Source organism: Medicago sativa, chromosome 7 (assembly GCF_051527215.1).
Source record: "Medicago sativa cultivar Bolivia chromosome 7, Bolivia_mono, whole genome shotgun sequence".
In the NCBI taxonomy this organism is placed as follows: domain Eukaryota; kingdom Viridiplantae; phylum Streptophyta; class Magnoliopsida; order Fabales; family Fabaceae; genus Medicago; species Medicago sativa.
Window position 1 is genome coordinate 24,506,698 of NC_140755.1, and position 19,661 is coordinate 24,526,358.

At 33.4% G+C, this 19,661-nt stretch overlaps 3 protein-coding genes across 3 annotated transcripts; 2 read left to right on the forward strand and 1 right to left on the reverse strand.

Annotated features, from left to right (window-relative positions):
• The first annotated feature begins 195 nt into the window (after nucleotides 1–195).
• LOC146905081 (uncharacterized) lies at nucleotides 196–5,901 on the forward strand. Its single transcript, XM_085729573.1, has 9 exons — nucleotides 196–380; nucleotides 460–521; nucleotides 1,575–1,665; nucleotides 2,455–2,541; nucleotides 2,848–2,901; nucleotides 3,711–3,892; nucleotides 4,690–4,772; nucleotides 4,856–4,956; nucleotides 5,446–5,901. The coding sequence occupies exons 1-9, from the start codon at nucleotides 333–335 to the stop codon at nucleotides 5,659–5,661; spliced, it is 924 nt and encodes a 307-aa protein (XP_085585699.1). The 5' UTR covers nucleotides 196–332; the 3' UTR covers nucleotides 5,662–5,901.
• A 2,259-nt stretch (nucleotides 5,902–8,160) lies between these two features.
• Nucleotides 8,161–8,614, forward strand: LOC146905082 (uncharacterized). The gene is made up of 2 exons (XM_085728438.1): nucleotides 8,161–8,314; nucleotides 8,403–8,614. The coding sequence occupies exons 1-2, from the start codon at nucleotides 8,161–8,163 to the stop codon at nucleotides 8,612–8,614; spliced, it is 366 nt and encodes a 121-aa protein (XP_085584564.1).
• Nucleotides 8,615–9,392: 778 nt separating this feature from the next.
• Nucleotides 9,393–12,328, reverse strand: LOC146905083 (heat shock cognate 70 kDa protein 2-like). Its single transcript, XM_085729574.1, has 2 exons — nucleotides 11,998–12,328; nucleotides 9,393–11,280 (listed from the first exon to the last, which is right to left on the reverse strand). The coding sequence occupies exons 1-2, from the start codon at nucleotides 12,209–12,211 to the stop codon at nucleotides 9,545–9,547; spliced, it is 1,950 nt and encodes a 649-aa protein (XP_085585700.1). The 5' UTR covers nucleotides 12,212–12,328; the 3' UTR covers nucleotides 9,393–9,544.
• Nucleotides 12,329–19,661: the final 7,333 nt, after the last annotated feature.

Sequence of the window (19,661 nt, forward strand, 5' to 3'; positions counted from 1 at the left end):
TGCTTCACCGTTTGCTCAATCAGCAACAATTAACAGCGAGGACCTATTTTGCTAACAGAAAAAAAACGTTGGGGACCAAAAATTTAATAAAATTTAAGTAGGGACTAATGTTGGAAACGCGCCTATTTATTGGGATCTAAAACATAATTAACCCAAAGAAATATTACACCTAAATAAAAAAAAAATATTAAACCTAAATCAAAATAAAATCCTACGTAAGTGATTGCTGCGCCTTCTAAACACAAAAGAAAAGCAACATGGAATAGATTTTTCGTTGCTTCCAGACACAAACGGTACTTTTCTCGAACAGGTGGTGTGCACAGTTCAAAACCATGAAACGCAGCAAAACAACCGTCTTAACATTCGCTGAGAAATGCAAGGTTCTTCCTCCTTCTCTTCTCTTCTCTTTCAATGAGATTATTCATTTTCTGCAATGTTTCATTCACTTCATACATGCAGAATATATTAACATCAAACTGGCAAGGTTCTCTTAATACTATCAAAGCAGATGCTAAAGGAAGGTACCCGTTTTACCCTTTATTTCTTCTGCTTCATAAACCTTAGACTCCCTTATTAAGTACTCATACACACACGGACACGACACTGACACGTCCACACTGTAATTATTTGAGAAAAATGAATGATTTGAATGTAATCGCATGTGTCAGTGTCAAGTCGGTGTCTGACGTAGACAACGCTGAATACTCATTTGATCAAAGGTGTTGGTGCTACAGATACACTCACACCCTTACTCCCTAGCACAACTTGAAGTTTGTATTAAGTTGTTTTTCTTTTCTTTTTGTTGTTACTTATTATTGAAGTATTGGTTATATCTTGTTGTTGAATAGCTTATGACAGTTAGTTAAAGTTAACTACACTTGGGCCTTGTTTGGATAAACAACTTAAGTTGCTGCTTACAGCATAAGTGCTTGTTATGATAAGTGCTTATATTAGATATTTCTACGATGAAAGTTATAATAAAGTTAAATTGTTTTGGTATAAGCTATAAGTTATTTTCTTGAGCTATATTGGAGAGCTTATGGAAGTAAGATGAAAACAGCTAATGAACATGTTGTAAGCTGCTTTAGGGTTTATGCTTATAAACATGTCATAAGTTGTTTTCATAAATTCTCTCAAATAGTCTCACAAGTTCTTATGCTAGGAGATAAGCTCAAATAAGGAAATCTAAACATGCCCAGGGTTGGTTTTCAGTTAAAATTTGTAACACACTTCAATTTGTTCTTGAGTTGAATACGATCTCCAAACTGTTTCATACACTTTCTCTAGTTCTTTTTTCCTCTTATTTTCTATGATAGTTCAATTCCTTGAATAATAATTTAGTACTCAGAGTGTGATTGTTCTGTTACTCCTTACGACATGTTTGTATTGGGAGTGAGTTTGAAGAAATCACGGTGGCAACTGGCAATATGATTTTGTTGAAGTTCTAAAATGTAGCTTTTGCTAAAATCGTGGTAGTACACTGTTATTTCACCAAACTCACTGTCAATTGACACATGCACAAAGTATTTTGCTAATGGGTCTTTGTTACTTTTGTATGATTTCAATTTCAACAGCAAAGGAGATATTCATACATCTAAGGTTAAATACATACTTAGAAGGGGGCAGCCATATCTTTGGGTGCCAGAAAATGATTTGCATAATATGGTATGTTTGTTGTCCTTCCATGTCCTCTCTCTGTTTTTTTTTTTTTTTTACAGTTGCTTCTTTTTCATGTTCAATGTGAAGATTATAAGTCTAAAGATAACTCTTAGATGCTAAGTTCAACATGAATTAATCAGTTAGGGTCTCAAGTCTGCTGTACCACTTTTCTAAGGGATTGTGCACTTTGGCTCTTGTATAATCTCTCACGGTTTTGTCCTTAGATAAAAGACGTATAAGTGGGTTGAGGATAATCAGTGTTTATAAACTACCCTTAACCTCAACTCTCAATCAATGTGAGACTTTTTGGTGTTATGAAACAGTAACGTATATTGAGGTTAGTTCGTCACTTAAGTATCAGAGAGATAGCTTTTATCTAAGGGTTAGTTAAGAATCTCCTTGAAATTGAGGTTAAAAATCTAGGAGAAATTTAATAATTTGGTTTTGACTTTTTTCCTCCTTTTTGTTAATAATTTTTAGTTTTTTGTGATACTAAGTCACTTTGACTGTGATTACTGATTAGTCTGTCTTCCTCTGCTTAATCTTTTTATCACTGTTTGTGGTAAAAACTAAATGTTCATATCAAGTTTGTCACATTGTAGCACTTAATCAAAAGAGCCAGAAGAAATGTTTAGAACACTACCTTATTGAAGATGACACTTTTTTTGGAGGGTTTTGCCTATGCTAATTTTTATTTTCACTCTTAACCTTAAGAATAATACTATATGTGTTGATAAATCATTTGAGTACTTTTTCCAGTTGCAGGATGACTAGTTTGATTTTTGTTTTATGCAGAACACAATCATTGATGAGCGTGGTTCATTTGCTGTGACCTGTCCATTTCCAGGCCGACTAGGAGCCATATTAAAATCATTGGAAAAGGTTGTGTGTGCCTGTAGGATATACATGTTTTCTTTTCGAAACTAAAATAAAATCATGCAATTTATAATACCTTTGCTCGGTTCTCCACGAAATCACTAGCAACGTCGTTCCTGCGTTCACTATTGTGTTGCGATACACTATTTAGTACAATATGTTGTCGAATAGCAGCGCTTTAGCACTTGTGTTTCCTAATATGAACAAACCAATTTTTTTTGCTGCGATCTGTGGTTGACGATGCTGTTTCAGATTCTCTTATAATTAGAAGAAATAAAGGTATAAGCTAATTGGTTTATTCACATGCTGCAGTTACCAGCTCGGGTTGCTTTATCTGGGGATGTTCTTCCTCTCAATGAAGATAAGGTATTGCTACAACATCTTTTCATATGCTTGCTTTTTATCATTTCGCTTTCGCTAATATAACTTTACTAAAATAATGTGTTAGACTCTCCATAGCAAAAGAATATGCAAAAAAGTATGTAAACTTCCTGAATATTCTGGAGATCTCAGACTCTTGGTAGTCCTGATTCAAATCCTCACCGAAAGGACTAACTCCCATCAAACCCTCTACTTATTTATATAGCTTGTTTATTTCTTTTAACTTTCTCAGCCTAACTAACAAAATCTACTAACCATCAGATTTATCACATTCCAATTTCACGAGTGTCAATTACTCCCTTTGTCTCACAATGTAAGTCATTGTAGCAAAAAAAAATGTCCCATTTATGTCGCTTTACAATATCAATGAAGTATTAGTTTTGTTTTTCTTATTACAGCCCTAACTATTAATTACTCTCCTCCAACTGTATTTCGATATTTGAACTTTTATTTTCTGAAAGTTTCGCTGTAGATTTGAAAACTATGGACATGAATTAAATATCTTTATGTGTATGGAGGATACCAGAAAATAGAGTGTATATTATTTTGCATATTTATGTTGTTTCTTAAAACATAAATTAATAGATCTTATACTAAAATGCATAGTATTACTTTCACTTTTATGCTCCATCTTCTTTTTCTAATGTGAGCATTAGAGTCCTACTTTCACTTATACTCCAGCCAAGTTTAATTTAATATTAAGGGTTGTTCATCATAATAATTGCAAGTGACAAATAGAATATAGTATATATAGACTTGTTCTCGAAATTGATGCTTTGTTGATCTTGGTGTAGGCCAAGGCGCTCACAGAGAAAGTTCATGAAGTCATACGATCTGAGGAAAAAGCAATCAGAAAGTTTAGTTACACTGTGTCTGGAGTACTAAGTTCTAGTGGGAGCAGTACATCGCGAAGTGATAATCTTCAGGAACTATTGGGAGCCACTGAAAAATATTCAGTATATAGATTTAAAACGAGGTAGGAACTTGTAGGTTTAAATCTTTGTTTTGAATTTTTCTGTTTCATAGGTGAATGCAAAGATCGTATCTGGTTCTAGTATCTAGGTTGGCTCTTCCCCCAATCCCGAACACTTGGTTACAGTTCTGGTACAAGTTTAACACGCAAAATTCCATATTGTTATAGAAACACTTTCTCTCTTATACTCGCTATTTTGTTTCCTTCATGTGGTTTAGGTTCGTATACTTCCTATGTTTTTGGTTCTCATTTTATCTTCAACTAATAAACACGAGGCAATATCGATCTATATTTTCCTCACCATTTCTTCTACAATTTTTAAAAACAGATCAACATTTTTCAGAAATACTGATAATGTCAAAATACTGTTTTCATTGTTTTTGAAAATGCATTCTTTTTTCCTAGCTTGACTTCCATCTTCTCTCAATAGCAAGCGTTCCCTACACAAATTTTCCATCTCCTTGTTAGCTATTTCAAATAAACACAAATTTTATTAAATGAAAACCGAAAATGTTTTTAGAAAGTGAACACGCCTTATGGTTTTATATATTTGTTAAGTTTGTGTACCAATACTTAATTATGACACTCGAGTAATGTTAACCCCGGACCTTGTTCGGTATGCATCTGCTAGTCTGGTTTTACTGTAGTCATTATTTTGGGAGTTCTTTGTGAAATAATGAACTTAGAATTTTCTTTTTGTCCTGCATCCAATGAAGTGTGATCAGGATAACCACTAACTATTAGTAAAATTAGAAAATCTGAAGTGTTTGTTCCATCTAATGTAAGACTTTAATGCTCAGATCTTGCACATTTATTGATGGCCATGGAGGTACTTTTGATGTGGATGTTGAAGATTTAGGAACATCCAAAGCTGATCAATTAGGTGAAGACCTGGTTTTAAATGCATTAGTTCGGTATCTTTTATTTATGCAACAAAATATTGATTTCTCGTTTTTTCTTGTTTAGCTCCATTTTCTGCGAAGTTGATTGATGGGATTAACCAAAGTGAAGCTAGGCGTAGAGCCCTTGTGCTTTTATGTTTTGTTTACATGAACACCAATGCAAAGGTAACTTAATGATCTTGATTATTCTTTACACCCTGATCCTGCAATTGGTTACTTGATGTCTTCTTGATTACAAGTGTGGTTGCAAGATACATTGATCATTCTTAGATAATGGAAAGTTGCATAGCATTTTAGATGCGGGAATATGTGTTACGGATTATTTCAATTGTAGAAGAAGAAAAAAGCATAGATTGTTTATCTTCGTATGGCATGGTCAAGAGATTGTGATGTGTTGAAAATATATTATTAGAATATCATATATGTCCATCCTTCTCTAGATTATGGTAGCTTCTGTAGTATTGCTGGTTTTGTAACATGCTTCTTAGAGATGAATACTGATATATGGCAGGGTAAAGAGTTTGTGTCTCCGCAGTTGCATGCTGATACCTTGTTTTGTCTTAGGACTAACCATATATCAGTTCATTTATTTTGTTTTTCGCTCTCATAATATCTAGTCTTAACAACTAACGAAGCCTGTGGTGTTGTATTAAGGATGCTTATGTAACATCCGTTGATCGCAAGGGATTCGATGTGCTAGCAAAAGTTACTGGTCCTGTTTCAAAGGATGGCGTTGGTCAATACCAATGGACAGAGCTCAGGTTCATGTTCGAGCAAGAGGCAACCGATGTTGAAACATTCTGTCAACATCTAGTTCAAATGGAAGAGGAGGTCATCAAAAGGGTTTCAGCCTCTAGTGGACTAAACTAAAACATGCAACCTTGGTTGGATCCTTTTATTTTGTTATAATAAATTTTGTTTTCAGGTAAAAGATATTAGTCATATGACATTGTATTTTTCATGATGTAAAGAGCTGTCACATTTTCCTCTTTTTTCGTCAAGGAGAATTAAGTGCAAAAGAATCTGCTAATATTTGGCTTGTTTACTACAACTACTACATGAAAAATTTGATGAATTGATTGTCAAGATGGAGAAGACAAGATTTTAAAATCTCCCAGTACGTAGCTTCAGAATTATAGTTGTGTTGTGAATTATTATTATCAAATATTTCTTCTTGTTTTGAGTTGTTTATAAAATAAAACACTTCAAATTCTCTCAGAATTTTATAATGACAATTAACCGACAAACACAGTTTGTTTGTAGTCGAAGAAAACTAGTTTTAATTCAGATTTTCTATAAAACTAATTGAAGTGCAACTAAGGGCTGTTTGGATAGACATATATTCAACTTATTTGAGTTTACTGTTGGTATAAGCATTTGTAATGATGTTTGGATGAATTTATAAGAAGAGTTTTTCACCATTTTAAAAGCTGCTTAGAGCAGGCACATCCATGCCACCATATTGGGTTGGTTTTTTTTTTTTTTTTTTTTGGTTACTCATATTGGGTTGGTTTAAATGGACTTCACTTAATATTATATTATATTATTTCACACTTTTCAATTTTTTAAACAATTCAACTATATTTTCTAAATATTCATACGACTAATCCAAAACTCTACGATTGGTCTGAGTAATCTCACAATATACTCGAGATTTATATCATTTTTATTGAGAGAGAGAGAGAGAGAGAGAGAGAGAGAGAGAGAGAGAGAGAGAGAGAGAGAGAGAGAGAGAGAGAGAGAGAGAGAGAGTTACTGACAATCGTTCACCACATAAGCAAGTGCAACACTGCTGTTATGCTCTTAGAGTCTGTTTGGATATATAGTTTAATTAAGCATTTATAGGATACATATAGTGTATAAGTTCATGTATTAGCTATTTCTACGGCTGAAGGGAAAGTTGTTTAAAGAGTTTTGCTAACAAATGCCCTTATTGCACATGTTAATGAATAAAAATAAAAGTTTGGTACAATTACTAATAAAAACAAACTTCAAGATGTTTTTATAATAACATTATAAGATAGTTTACCCGATCATACTTATCCATTCTGATCACCAAACGAGTTCTTAGAGACTATTATAAAATCGTCTCACACAAGTTTTAACCAAAAATACTTTTATAAAGAATTTTGTAGCACTGACACTTCTGATGGAAGACGTGTCTGTTCAACACATATCGGTGTTCGACACATTTAATTGCATTTAACTGTCGTTTTTCCAAATTATCAGCATCAATATTCTTGTATCAGTGTCTCATCTTTGTCCGTGATCAATATATAGATAAAAAGTATAACTATGATCGATCATATGTACTGAAACTTGAGTGAGATTTCTCACCGAGTGGCGGAGGATATTCAGATTCAATGTAATAGCAAATTGAAAGCTGGAGAGCATAGCCAAGAGTCCAGCAACAAGAGCATTAGAGGGTGATATTATCTTCCTAATGAAAGCTTTAATAAAGAAGCCTTTTCTATCTCTAACAATACCACCACAAACTGAACTTCCACTACTACGGATATAGGAGCCATGAGCCACCCACTTGAGGGTCTCTCCATGAGCCTTACAAGTCAAATTCAAGCCGCCTAATAGTGAGGCGGAATTTGTGGCAGATTTGTTGAATGAAGAACATGATGGATGGAATCTACAACTTCTAAATGATAATTTTCTCCCATTTGAAGCCCAACAAATAGCTCAAATCCCCATTCATAATGAACGGAGAGACAAATTTGTATGGTGGGAAAATAAGAACGGTGAATTTTCTGTGAAATCAGCGTATCACTTTCTGAAGCAGAGGAAATCAGTGCAACAATCTAATCAATCCATTATGCCACAACACAGCAAAGTCTGGTCGAAGCTTTGGAAATTGCGAACTATACCAAGGCATGTTCATCTGATATGGCGTGTCCTACATGATCAAATTCCGGTTAGAATGGCTCTTTTTAATTGAGGTATTCAATGCAGTTCTCTTTGTTGTTTTTGCAATGAGCGCAATGAAACCGCTGAGCATTTACTTATGGACTGTGAGTGGGTGAGATCTGTGTGGTTTGCATCTCATTTAGGCGTGAATTTTAGCAGTAATAATAGTTATGCTAAGCCCTTTTGAATTGGTTGGAAAATATTATTATTAATGAAGGGACTGAAGTGAGTCAAGTGGTGCTATCCATTTGTTATGAAATCTGGAGGATTAGAAATAAGAGATGCTTTGAGGGAATTGAAATTCCTAGTGCATATGAATGTTATAAGAGTGCTATCAAACCGGTCTGCAATTTTAACAGTGTTCGAAATGATTTATTGCAATTGCAGAACCAGTCAGTTCCAATACCAGTTTCAAATATCAAATGGTGTCTCCCGTCTGCAGGCTCCTATAAAATGAATGTAGATGCTGCAGGTCCTTCCGATGATGGAAAATGGGGTCTTGCTGCGGTGATAAGAGATGACCAAGGCTTTGTGTCAGCAGCAGGTTGTTGGTGCTTGCCAATACTACCCGATTCTGATGTGGCTGAAGCAATGGCAATGTTGAAGGGTCTCAAATTTGCAAAGGAGCTATTGCTCTTAAACATACAACTCTAGCAATGTGATTATGACAATCAAAGATAAGCACCTTGTATCAGTTTACTTGGAAACACTAGCAGAAGATTGTGTCAAATTAAGCTCTAGTTTTGATTCCATTACTTTCACTCATGTTAGAAGGGTGGCGAATCAAGCCGCTCATTACTTAGCAAAATTTGCTCTTTCTTCTAATTCAGATTTTGTTTGGGTCGGAGAGACTCCTTCTTGTATCGCTGCGGTTGTATCTTTTGACTTATTGCCGAATTCGGCTTAATGAAATTATTCCCATTTCAAAAAAATAAATAAATAAATAAATAGAGAACCAGGCTAAATAATTTACTCCAGTGTTCCTTGTTAATGACTTGATTCCGAAGATCTTAAGTCTCATCACCATCCCTTTGGAAGTGCACAATACTCCGGAGCTGAATTGCATCTAAAGAAAATATTTTCCTCTCATTTCTCTTGCACGTTTCTCTTTTAAGTTTTTCATGAACAATAGAGTTGTTCAGATTCTAGCACGCCCTTCCATTTCTACACTTTCTTAAAAATAGTAGTATCCTCAAAATCATCATATCAGTAGAGTTTGTGAAAATGAAATTTATAAGCAGTCTTAATGCATGATTGACCATCATATTTCACATCCATTGTGGAATATCCTTGTCACCTCTAGCTTGTGGCATTACTTGATACAGAGAATGCATCATATATACTCAGGAATATATCTAAAGTGGAGACAGTATAATGTGATCTTCCAACCTACTATGACCCGGTATTCAGCCATCTTTCCAAAATAGTAATGTTACCATCAAGGGATAAGTTAACTAGATACTTTTAACATCAATGGAAAAACAGTATTCTTACCATTTTTTAAGTTTACAACTACCAGATATTTATGAGTAATTATCAGATATTTGTATTCAGAAAATTGGAAAAAGTGCGCATAAAATCACTTTAATCTGGTATAAAAACAATCCAGAAACGAAAGCTGCTTAATGATACCGAAAATTGCAAATATGATACTGAATTGTATATGTCAGCCAAAAGAGTAATAATGAGCAAAACACGGTGGTTTTCAATCACCGTTCAAATAAATGACATTGAAATAAAAAGACATATTGTTCATGTAGCAAAATACTAAAAAGGCATAACCAAACCAAAAACAAACACAAGCATAACTGTCTACGAACAAGTCTAACTATTACACTTAGTCGACCTCCTCAATCTTGGGACCAGCACCGCCACTGCCACTTGGAGGTGGAGCAGCATCATCATCAACTTCTGGACCTTCACCAGCTCCACCTTGGTACATCTTTGCAATAATTGGGTTGCAGATGGTTTCAAGCTCCTTCATCTTGTCTTCAAACTCATCGGCTTCAGCAAGCTGGTTGGCATCAAGCCATTGAATGGCTCCCTCAATTGCATCCTCAATCTGCTTCTTGTCTCCTCCAGAAAGCTTTGAACTGATTTTCTCGTCTTTAATGGTGTTTCTCATGTTGTATGCATAGTTCTCCAAGGAGTTCTTTGCCTCAACCTTCTTCTTGTGCTCCTCATCTTCACTCTTGTATTTCTCTGCTTCTTGAACCATCTTCTCGATTTCTTCCTTTGACAACCTTCCCTTGTCATTGGTGATGGTAATCTTGTTCTTCTGCCCAGTTGTTTTGTCCTCAGCAGATACGTTTAAGATACCATTGGCATCGATATCAAAACAAACAGTGATCTGAGGAACACCACGGGGTGCTGGAGGAATTCCAGAAAGCTCAAACTTACCCAACAAGTTGTTATCCTTGGTTCTGGTTCTCTCACCTTCATAGACTTGGATCAACACACCAGGTTGGTTGTCTGAATAAGTAGAGAAAACTTGCTCCTTCTTGGTTGGAATGGTAGTGTTCCTAGGAATCAATACAGTCATGACACCTCCTGCAGTCTCCAAACCTTGAGACAATGGGGTGACATCCAAAAGCAACAAATCTTGAACCTTCTCGTTTCCTTCACCACTCAAAATAGCTGCTTGTACAGCGGCACCATAAGCAACGGCCTCATCAGGGTTGATGCTTTTGCAAAGCTCCTTACCATTGAAGAAGTCCTGCAACAGTTGCTGAACTTTGGGAATTCTAGTCGAACCACCAACAAGAACAACATCATGAACAGTGCTCTTGTCCATCTTAGCATCTCTCAAACACTTTTCAACAGGCTCCATACACTTCCTGAACAGATCCATGTTAAGTTCCTCAAATCTGGCACGGGTGATTGTGGTGTAAAAATCAACACCCTCAAACAAAGAATCAATCTCAATGGTAGTTTGTGCAGTAGATGAGAGAGTTCTCTTCGCTCTCTCACATGCGGTTCTCAATCTCCTAAGTGCTCTAGGGTTACCACTAATATCTTTCTTGTTCTTCCTTTTAAACTCTTGAACAAAATGGTTAACCATTCTGTTATCAAAATCTTCACCACCAAGATGGGTATCACCAGCAGTGGCCTTAACTTCAAAAATACCCTCTTCGATAGTAAGAAGTGACACATCAAAAGTACCACCTCCCAAATCAAAGATCAACACGTTCTTCTCACCAACACTTGTCGCCTTTTTGTCAAGACCGTATGCAATAGCAGCAGCAGTTGGCTCATTAATAATTCTCAAAACATTCAAACCAGCGATAACACCAGCATCTTTTGTTGCTTGACGCTGAGAATCGTTGAAGTAAGCAGGGACAGTAACAACAGCATTCTTAATGGTGACACCAAGATAAGCTTCGGCAATCTCACGCATCTTAATCAAAACCATGGATGAGATTTCCTCAGATGCAAACAGTTTTTCCTCACCCTTGTAGTTAACACCAATCATTGGCTTTTCACCAGGACCAGCGGTAACCTTAAAAGGCCACAACTTCATGTCACTCTGAACAGAAGCATCAGAAATTCTCCTACCAATCAACCTCTTTGCATCTGCAAAAATTTCAAACCACAGTTAACAACGATCACAACAATAATTTAATTAAAACAATCCAGACAAACTATTAACATGACAAAAAAATAAAATAACCCCTTCTAAAAAAGACATTCAAAAATCATCCCACAACATTACAACATCAGAAATATGATTTTTTTTTTTTGTCTTTCATCTAAACATTAAGAGGGTATCTGTTCTTTTCTCAAATCAACAATAAACTCTAACTAATCAATTGGAATACTAAATGATAAATATATAAAATAGTATAACAAAATTCAAAAGTACAGATTTAATCTCATAAACAAGTTAAACAGGATTCTCACATGCTATAATCATATTAAAAAATTAGGTTAACTTAACACATACCATCCAATTATTTTCAACATAGGTTAACTATGACTAATTAAACTAATAAAATAAAAATAGATCTTAGACAATATAAATTAAAAAAAAGACCAACAAAAAATCACCTTTAAATCTACAAAATTCATTAAAGTAATAACAAAAACGAAATCAATAATCATTTCAACAAAAATTACACACAGTAATTACAAAAAAAGGCATAATCAAGATTATACTCACAGTAATTATATAAAACGGATAATCATGATCTAACAAAAAAATAAAATAACAACAGTAATAACAAAAACCAGATCTATAATGATAAGAACAAGAAATTAATCAATGAAAAAATTAGGGTTTGTGAAAATTACCAAAAACGGTGTTGGTTGGATTCATCGCCACCTGATTCTTAGCAGCATCACCGATCAATCTTTCACTATCAGTAAAAGCAACGTAAGACGGCGTCGTTCGGTTTCCTTGATCATTGGCGATGATCTCAACACGATCGTGTTGCCACACTCCAACACACGAGTATGTTGTTCCCAGATCTATTCCAATCGCAGGACCTTCACCTTTACCAGCCATAGCTTCGAAGATTCGAGTTTCAGAAATTAGGGTTTCTGAAAATTAGGGTTTCAGAGAGAGAGAAAGAAAGTTAGGTTTGAGGGAAGAGAGGAACGAAAGTTAGGGTTTCGTTTTTGTGATGAGTGATGGTGGTAAGAGATGGTTATATAGGTTAACGAGAAGAGTGTCTAGAATGTTCTATGAGAGACTGGGGTCCAGTTTTAACATAACGGTACTATAATCGTGTCTTTGTGTGGTTGGTTCCGCGTAATTGTTAGATGTCTAGTTGCAAGGAAAGGAAAAGTATCAGATTCAGATTCACACTTTGTATTCAAACAAGTGGGGACAACAATTTGGTTTACATAAGGCCCAATATCACTCCAATTGAATATATTAATTAAGATTTGTTTTACACACCTTTTAATTACTATAATTTTTTTTGTTAACCCTCTTGTTCCAAAAAAAAAAAAGAGTTCTAACGATGTTCGATCGGATAAAAAATTGTTCAACTCAAAAATCGAACTTTTCAAATAATTTGTCATTTGGTATAACTCATTAACCACTTGAGTCTAATCACTTGTTGTTTAGAAAATATTTTTACTCACAATAAACTCACCAAATTTTCCCTACCTTTGCCATATATAATTTTTAGAAAATACTTGTTTCTTTTTTGTAGATAGACGAAATGACAATAATCATTAGGGTTAATAAACCTTTACCCCCTGTAATATAGGACACTTTTGGTTTTGCCCCCTGCAAAAAAAAAATTAGATTCCGTCCTTGTAAAATGAAGATTCTTCAAGATTGCCCCCCGAGCCCTTTGAGTCAGCAGAATCTCTGACGTGGCAGCTGTGTGACTTTTTCTTTTTATTTTTCATTTTTTTTTCTTGCCACCCGTAAAAAACAATTTACACGTCATTTATATTTAAAAAAATTAAAAATAAAATAAAATACAAAAAAACGAAAATATTTTTTAAAAAAATCTGAAAATTAATTTTCAAAATTTTAAAAAATCCATAAAATCTGAACAAAATTCAAATTATTTTTTTAATTAAAAAAATCGAAAACAAATTTTTTTTTTCAAAAATTAAAAAACATTCAGATTTTTTTTGAAATAATTTTTTTATTTTTTCTACAAAAAATAAAAAATCTGGAAAATATTTAATTTTTAAAAATCTCGATATAAATTCTTTCAAAAAAAAGTCTGGATATAATTGTTTTTAAATTCCAACAATATAATCTGAAAAAAATTAAATTTTATCTAAAATCTTCACTTTCAGATTTTTTTCAAAAATTTTAAATTTAGAAAAAATTCAGATTTTTTTATAAAATCTTGAAATATTGTTCCAGAATTCAGATTTTACGAAATTTTGAAGATTTTTTTTAATTTTTTAAATTCTGAATATAATTTTTTTCATTCAAATCAAAATATTAATTTCATTTTTTTTTCAAAAAATTTAAATTTAGAAAAGAACTTAGATTTTTTTCGGCAGTGTTATGAAATCTTTTTCGAAATTAAAAAAATCAATTTTTTTTTAAATTAGGACTATTTAAAAAAATTTCTAAAAATTAAGTTTCAAAATAAAAAAATTGGACAATATTATATTTTTCGAAGTAAAAAATCTGGACAATATTTTTCAAAGTAAAAAAATTAGGAATATTCAAAATTTCGTAAAATCTAGAACAATATCTGAATTTTTTCTAAATTTAAAATTTTCCAAAAAAATATGAAATTAAGATTTTAAAAATTTAAATAAACTAGAATTTTTTTCAGATTTTATAATTGGAGTTTAAAAACATTTATATCCAGATTTTTGAAAATTAAATATTTTCCAGAATTTTTTTTTGTAGAAAAAATTTAAAAAACTTTTTTATTTCGAATATAATCTGAATGTTTTTTAATTTTTGAAATTTTTTTCAATTTTTTAATTTAAAAAAATATTTTGAATTTTTTTAGATTTTATGGATTTTTTAAAATTTTGAAAATTAATTTTTAGATTTTTTTTCGTTTTTTTGAATTTTATTTTATTTTGAATTTTTTTTAAATATAAATGAGTTGTAAAATGGTTTATACTCGTGGCAAGCAAAAAAAAATGAAAAATAAAAAGAAAAAGCCACGTAGGTGCCACATCAAAGATTCTGCTGAGTCAATGGGCTTAGGGGGCAATCCTGAAGATTCTTCATTTTACAAGGACGGAATATACAAAAATAAATTGACAGGGGGCAAAATCAAAAGTGCCCTATATTACATGGGGTAAAGGCCTATTAACCCTAATCATTAAAAACTCACATACAAAAGTTGAGGAGCCAAAACTCAAACTCTAATCATGGTATATTGTCATTTGGGTATTTTTGTCAACTAAGTTAGACCTTATATCGCGTTGAAATTTATGGTTGATATTTTTTACAGAGTCTCCAACACCAAATGTCCCCTCCGACACCACACCTAATGATGCAATGTCGTATTACAATCAAGGTACAACTAAAGTTGTGTATAACCAAAATATATTAGTAAACAAATATGAATTTTTTTATTTCTTATTAAAATTTCATTCTTATTATTCACAATTTTAAGTTATTATTACATTGATTTCTCCACCTTTTTTACACTTCTTCTCATTATAACATTGTTTAAGCATACTCAATAACAACAGCTAGCCAATGTATGTTTTACTCTAGAAAAAATTATTTAAATTCATATTTTAAAAGTGTGCATCCCTCTAGTGAACTATGATGATGAGAGTACACATTGTCTAAAAAGACAACTAATAAATTTTTTTTTTTTAAATGATTGTCTAATACGGACTCGGTTCAAAGGTGAACCATTTCTTTTTTTAAAGGAGGGTGGACCAAACTATTTTTAATATACATTCATTTTTTAAACAAAAATGGTAAATGTCTGACTTTAAAAAAAAAATTAGAGGTTTGTATATGATGTCCTCTACATAAAATACATTTTTATTAAATTTAATACCTTCTAATTCATAACGACACATTATTGTAGCTATCGTCAAGACGGTCACCGTGAGAATAATTCAGTTGGTAGGAACAATGCATTATAATATACAATGATCAGAGTTTGAATCCTGTAAACCCCGCATATTCACCTTAAAAGTGAATTTTAGTCACTAAGCTATTTGGCAAAAATAAATGTCTTCAAGACGGCACTCCTGTGTTCGTCTATTTGTTTTTTCCATTGTGCCAACATAGATACATATACTTGACTAGGAATGCCTTTTATATATGAAAATGATAGGAATGATTATCAGTCATTAGATCAAAAATCAAGGGCTCTGATTTAAACACAAAAAAACACACCAGATGAGACTCTCCCTCTCTCTCGCCTTCCTATTTCTCTTCCCAGATAACAAAAAGTCTCCCTTCCTCTTTCTTCTTTTTCAACCTATCCAAAGTTATACACTTCAATGGCAAGTGATTGTGGTAACAAACAATAGAAACAAAAATCATGAAACCATAGTAATGAGATTAAATCAATACATTGTATTTCATCTAAACACAAATAAAATTAGGGTAATCAATTGATTGAGAAAATATGAGATAATTGAGAAATAGAAAGACACAAGAAAATTGGCGTAAGAGAATTACCTGGATTGAGAAATATATAATAATTGAAATAAAAGACATAATAAAATAGAGAGGTCTATAGGAGAAAAATCAAAAGGAGATAATGGATCTTGTGAGAGAAAAGAGAGGTCATGCAACATGGTGGGAGGTGGCTATCGGCGACGAAGGTCGGTTTAACGGTGGCCGACGAAGCTGTTATGACATTGTTGTTGTCTTTGCAGTGGTCGAAGAAAGAAGGAAGGCCAGAGAGTCAAAAGAGGTAGAATGTGTCACGTGGTGTTTTTATTTGGTAGTTAAACCGGAGCCCTTGACTGTTGATCTAATGGTTGATATGCTCCCTACTTGATATGCTCCCTACTTGACTATCATAACATAATTAAAGGTTTTATAATCCAGATTCACGGTGTATTTTTCAAGCAATACATAACAGTGCTCGAAATTTTTCATGATGATCAAAGCTTTGCTGCCTACACCACACATGTGTAGACGATGCAATGCAAAATTGTTTTACAGAGAAACCCAAGATACGTGTTGCAAAAATGGAAATGTGACAGTTACACAAGTAGCTTCTCCCGAAGAGTTGCGACAATTATTTTCAGACACTACAACTGAAGGTCGACATTTTAGACAACATATTAGAAGTTACAACCATATAATGTCATTCACTTCGTTTGGTGTTCATATCGATAAAATTGTGCTTGCCACAAGTCGTGGTATATACACATTTCGTGCTTAAGGATCAATTTACGACAAAATAGGTGGTTTTCATCCAAACCTAGATTCTAGGCTGCAATTTTTACAGTTTTACATTTATGATACAAACAACGAGCTTGAAAATAGGATGATGGAAAACCGTCAACTCTACTAAGTTGTTGTGCGAAGATTGCAAAATATGCTCCACCAATGCAATCCTTTTGTGCATAATTGAAGGCAACTTGCACTTCAACCGATTGTTCATGAGTGTAGGCTACTTATTAAGGAGCGTCCATCAAATCACTTGCAGTATAATTTCCATATGCTTCACAAGTCGCGCCCAATTATTGTTGGCGGTGACAATGAAACAGTGGAACGTGGAAGAGATATAAATATCTTCAGCAACGATGGAAATCTACAAAAGGTTCAAGAAACAATGTGATATTATGATCCATTTAAATATCCAATATTGTTTCTTTTTGGGACATACGATTGCGACGTCCAAACAAGAAACAAATGGAAGAAAGATTTCATGTAGGGCATACTACAATTACATGCTCCTTGTACATATTACTTTTATGCCCATAATACTTACAGAAATATTTGTGTAAAATCTATATGAGAAATTATTTCATTGAATGTAGATTCGTGCAAATGACCGATCTATATTGTTAAAATTGGGTCGACTTTTACAAAAATATGTTGTTGATAACTACGTTAAGATAGAAACTGGAAGACTAAAGTGGATGCGGAGAAATCATAATATTATTCGGTCTGAAAAATACCAGGGGCAGCAAGATGCCTTACACAATGGGGAAAATAATGTAGGTATAAAATTTAACAATTTTTTTATATGTTATAGATACTTTGTTTTACCTTCCATTACCGACACATTGCAACATTTTTTCGTAGAAAATGTCGGATAGAGGACAATATTTCCGTCATCGTTTATGGGTGGTAAACGAGATATGACACAGAGATACCAAGATGGTATGGCCATTGTGCTTAAAGATGGTAAACCAGATATTTTCCTCACAATGACATGCAATGCTTCTTGGACTGAGATCACTTATGAACTTGGACCTAATCAAACCCCACAAGATCGTCCTGACTTGCTAGCAAAGATATTTCGCTCTAAATTTGAGCAATTAAAGGATGATGTCATTAATAGTTAAAAGTTATATGTATGTATATGAATTTCAGAAACGAGGTCTTCCGCATGTGCATATGTTGTTAATCTTTGGTACCGATGACAAGTTACGAGAACCATAAGAGTATGATAGAGTGGTAAGAGCTGAAATATCAAAGGAAGGCTATGCGAGAGTGGGGTCCAATTGTAACATAACAGAACTATGATCGTGTCTTTGTGTGGTTGGTTCCGCATAATTGTTGGATGACTAGTTGCAAGGAAAGGAAAAGTATCAGATTCAGATTCACACTTTTTTTTTTCAAACAAGTGGGAACAAGAATTTGGGTTACATAAGGCCTAATTTCACTCAAATTGAATATACTAATTAAGAATTATTTTACACACCCTTTAATTACTATAATTTTTTTTGTTAACCCCTCTTCTTTCAAAAGAAAGTGAGTCCTAAAAATCTGAAGTTTGATCGGACAAAAAATTGTTCAACTCAAGAATCGAATTTTTAAACAATTTGTCATTTGGTATAACTCATTAACCATTTGAGTCAAATCAGTTGTTGTTAGAAAATACTTTTGACTCACAATAAGCTCACCACATTTTCCCTACATTTGCAATATATAATTCATAACTTGAAAAATTATGATTAATTAAGTTGCATATATTGTTTCTTTTTTGTAGATGGACGAAATATTGAGTAGACGTGGCCAATCGAGCAATTGGGTGTGATACAAATAAATCTAAACGTGGTTTTTTGATTTTCATCATATACGGGTTGATGTGTTCATGTATAATTTCCAAGAAGATGAAATTCATACTCATTAAAAGATGTTGCGATTCAAGGCTGATATTGTTCTCAAGGAATGCCAGACAAACATATCTCTTCCACCAAAATGAGATTTGCTTCTGGTCTGATATTTTGAACTTTGCTTTGTTTAATCCCTATAATTATGCATTATATTCTAGTATTGTGACACTTTGGATTATATAATTAAAATGTATATAAGTATTTTAGACTATATATTCTGAATTGGGGTTTTCCTGCCCCATGTCGAAGTACTTTTTATGAATGGATATAGGGTGCATGGGTGCTTTCGGATTTTATTTTCCGAACAATGTCAGATTACTTTAGATTATATAACATGAAATGTTCCGATAATAGAATAGAATGCATTTTCCTAAATTTCAACTAACATATTGTTACATAATACCGATCAGGTTCAATGATGTTGATTACAACATGGACGTGGGTGCATATTAAAGATTAATTTCGACAGTTTGTGTATATGTGTCCACCTAAAAAAAGGTCAAAAGTTTTCCAAAAAAGGATAACCATATTGTACGGTCAACTAAGCGAACACCTTCACTCTAGGAACATGTTGAATCTCGCGATCCATATATACAAGCTTCACAGACCAAGTCAACACCCTCAAGTAGGAAAACTACCTTTAAAAGTAATATGTCTCATAATCCTAACCCACATCCGATTAAAGTCGACATCCCACACAAAACAAAATATCATCGTTCACACATGAAGTTATTGAAAAGGTGATAGATGTAGTTGATGATGGTCATTGTGGATTCTGTGGAGTTACGAGCCTACGTGATATATTTGTTGATGATTATCTGATTACCCACTATCAGCTTCTAAAAGAACCAACTGATGATGATGGTGAGCCTTATCTCTGATTGATTGGGTCAAAGAATCACTTCAATGAGGTCAAACACACTCTGATTGATGATGATGGTATTGCCCTGACTCCATTGGATTAAGAGCAAATGGTCACTTTAGTCTCTGACTCTGCATCTCATTGTCACAAAGGTCCTTGACTCAGGATTAAATACAAATAAGTCCCTAACTCCGCACTTCCGTTATCACTTTAGTCCCTGACGTTAAATAATTCTGTTAAGTGATGATGTGACACATGTTTTACAATGACATGACATGACATATGGTGTGTTAGGGACTTAAGTGAAAGAAACCTAATAGTCACCTTATTAGTAACCATTGGGTATTTCTTTTCTCCCTCTAAACACAAAAACACAAAAAGA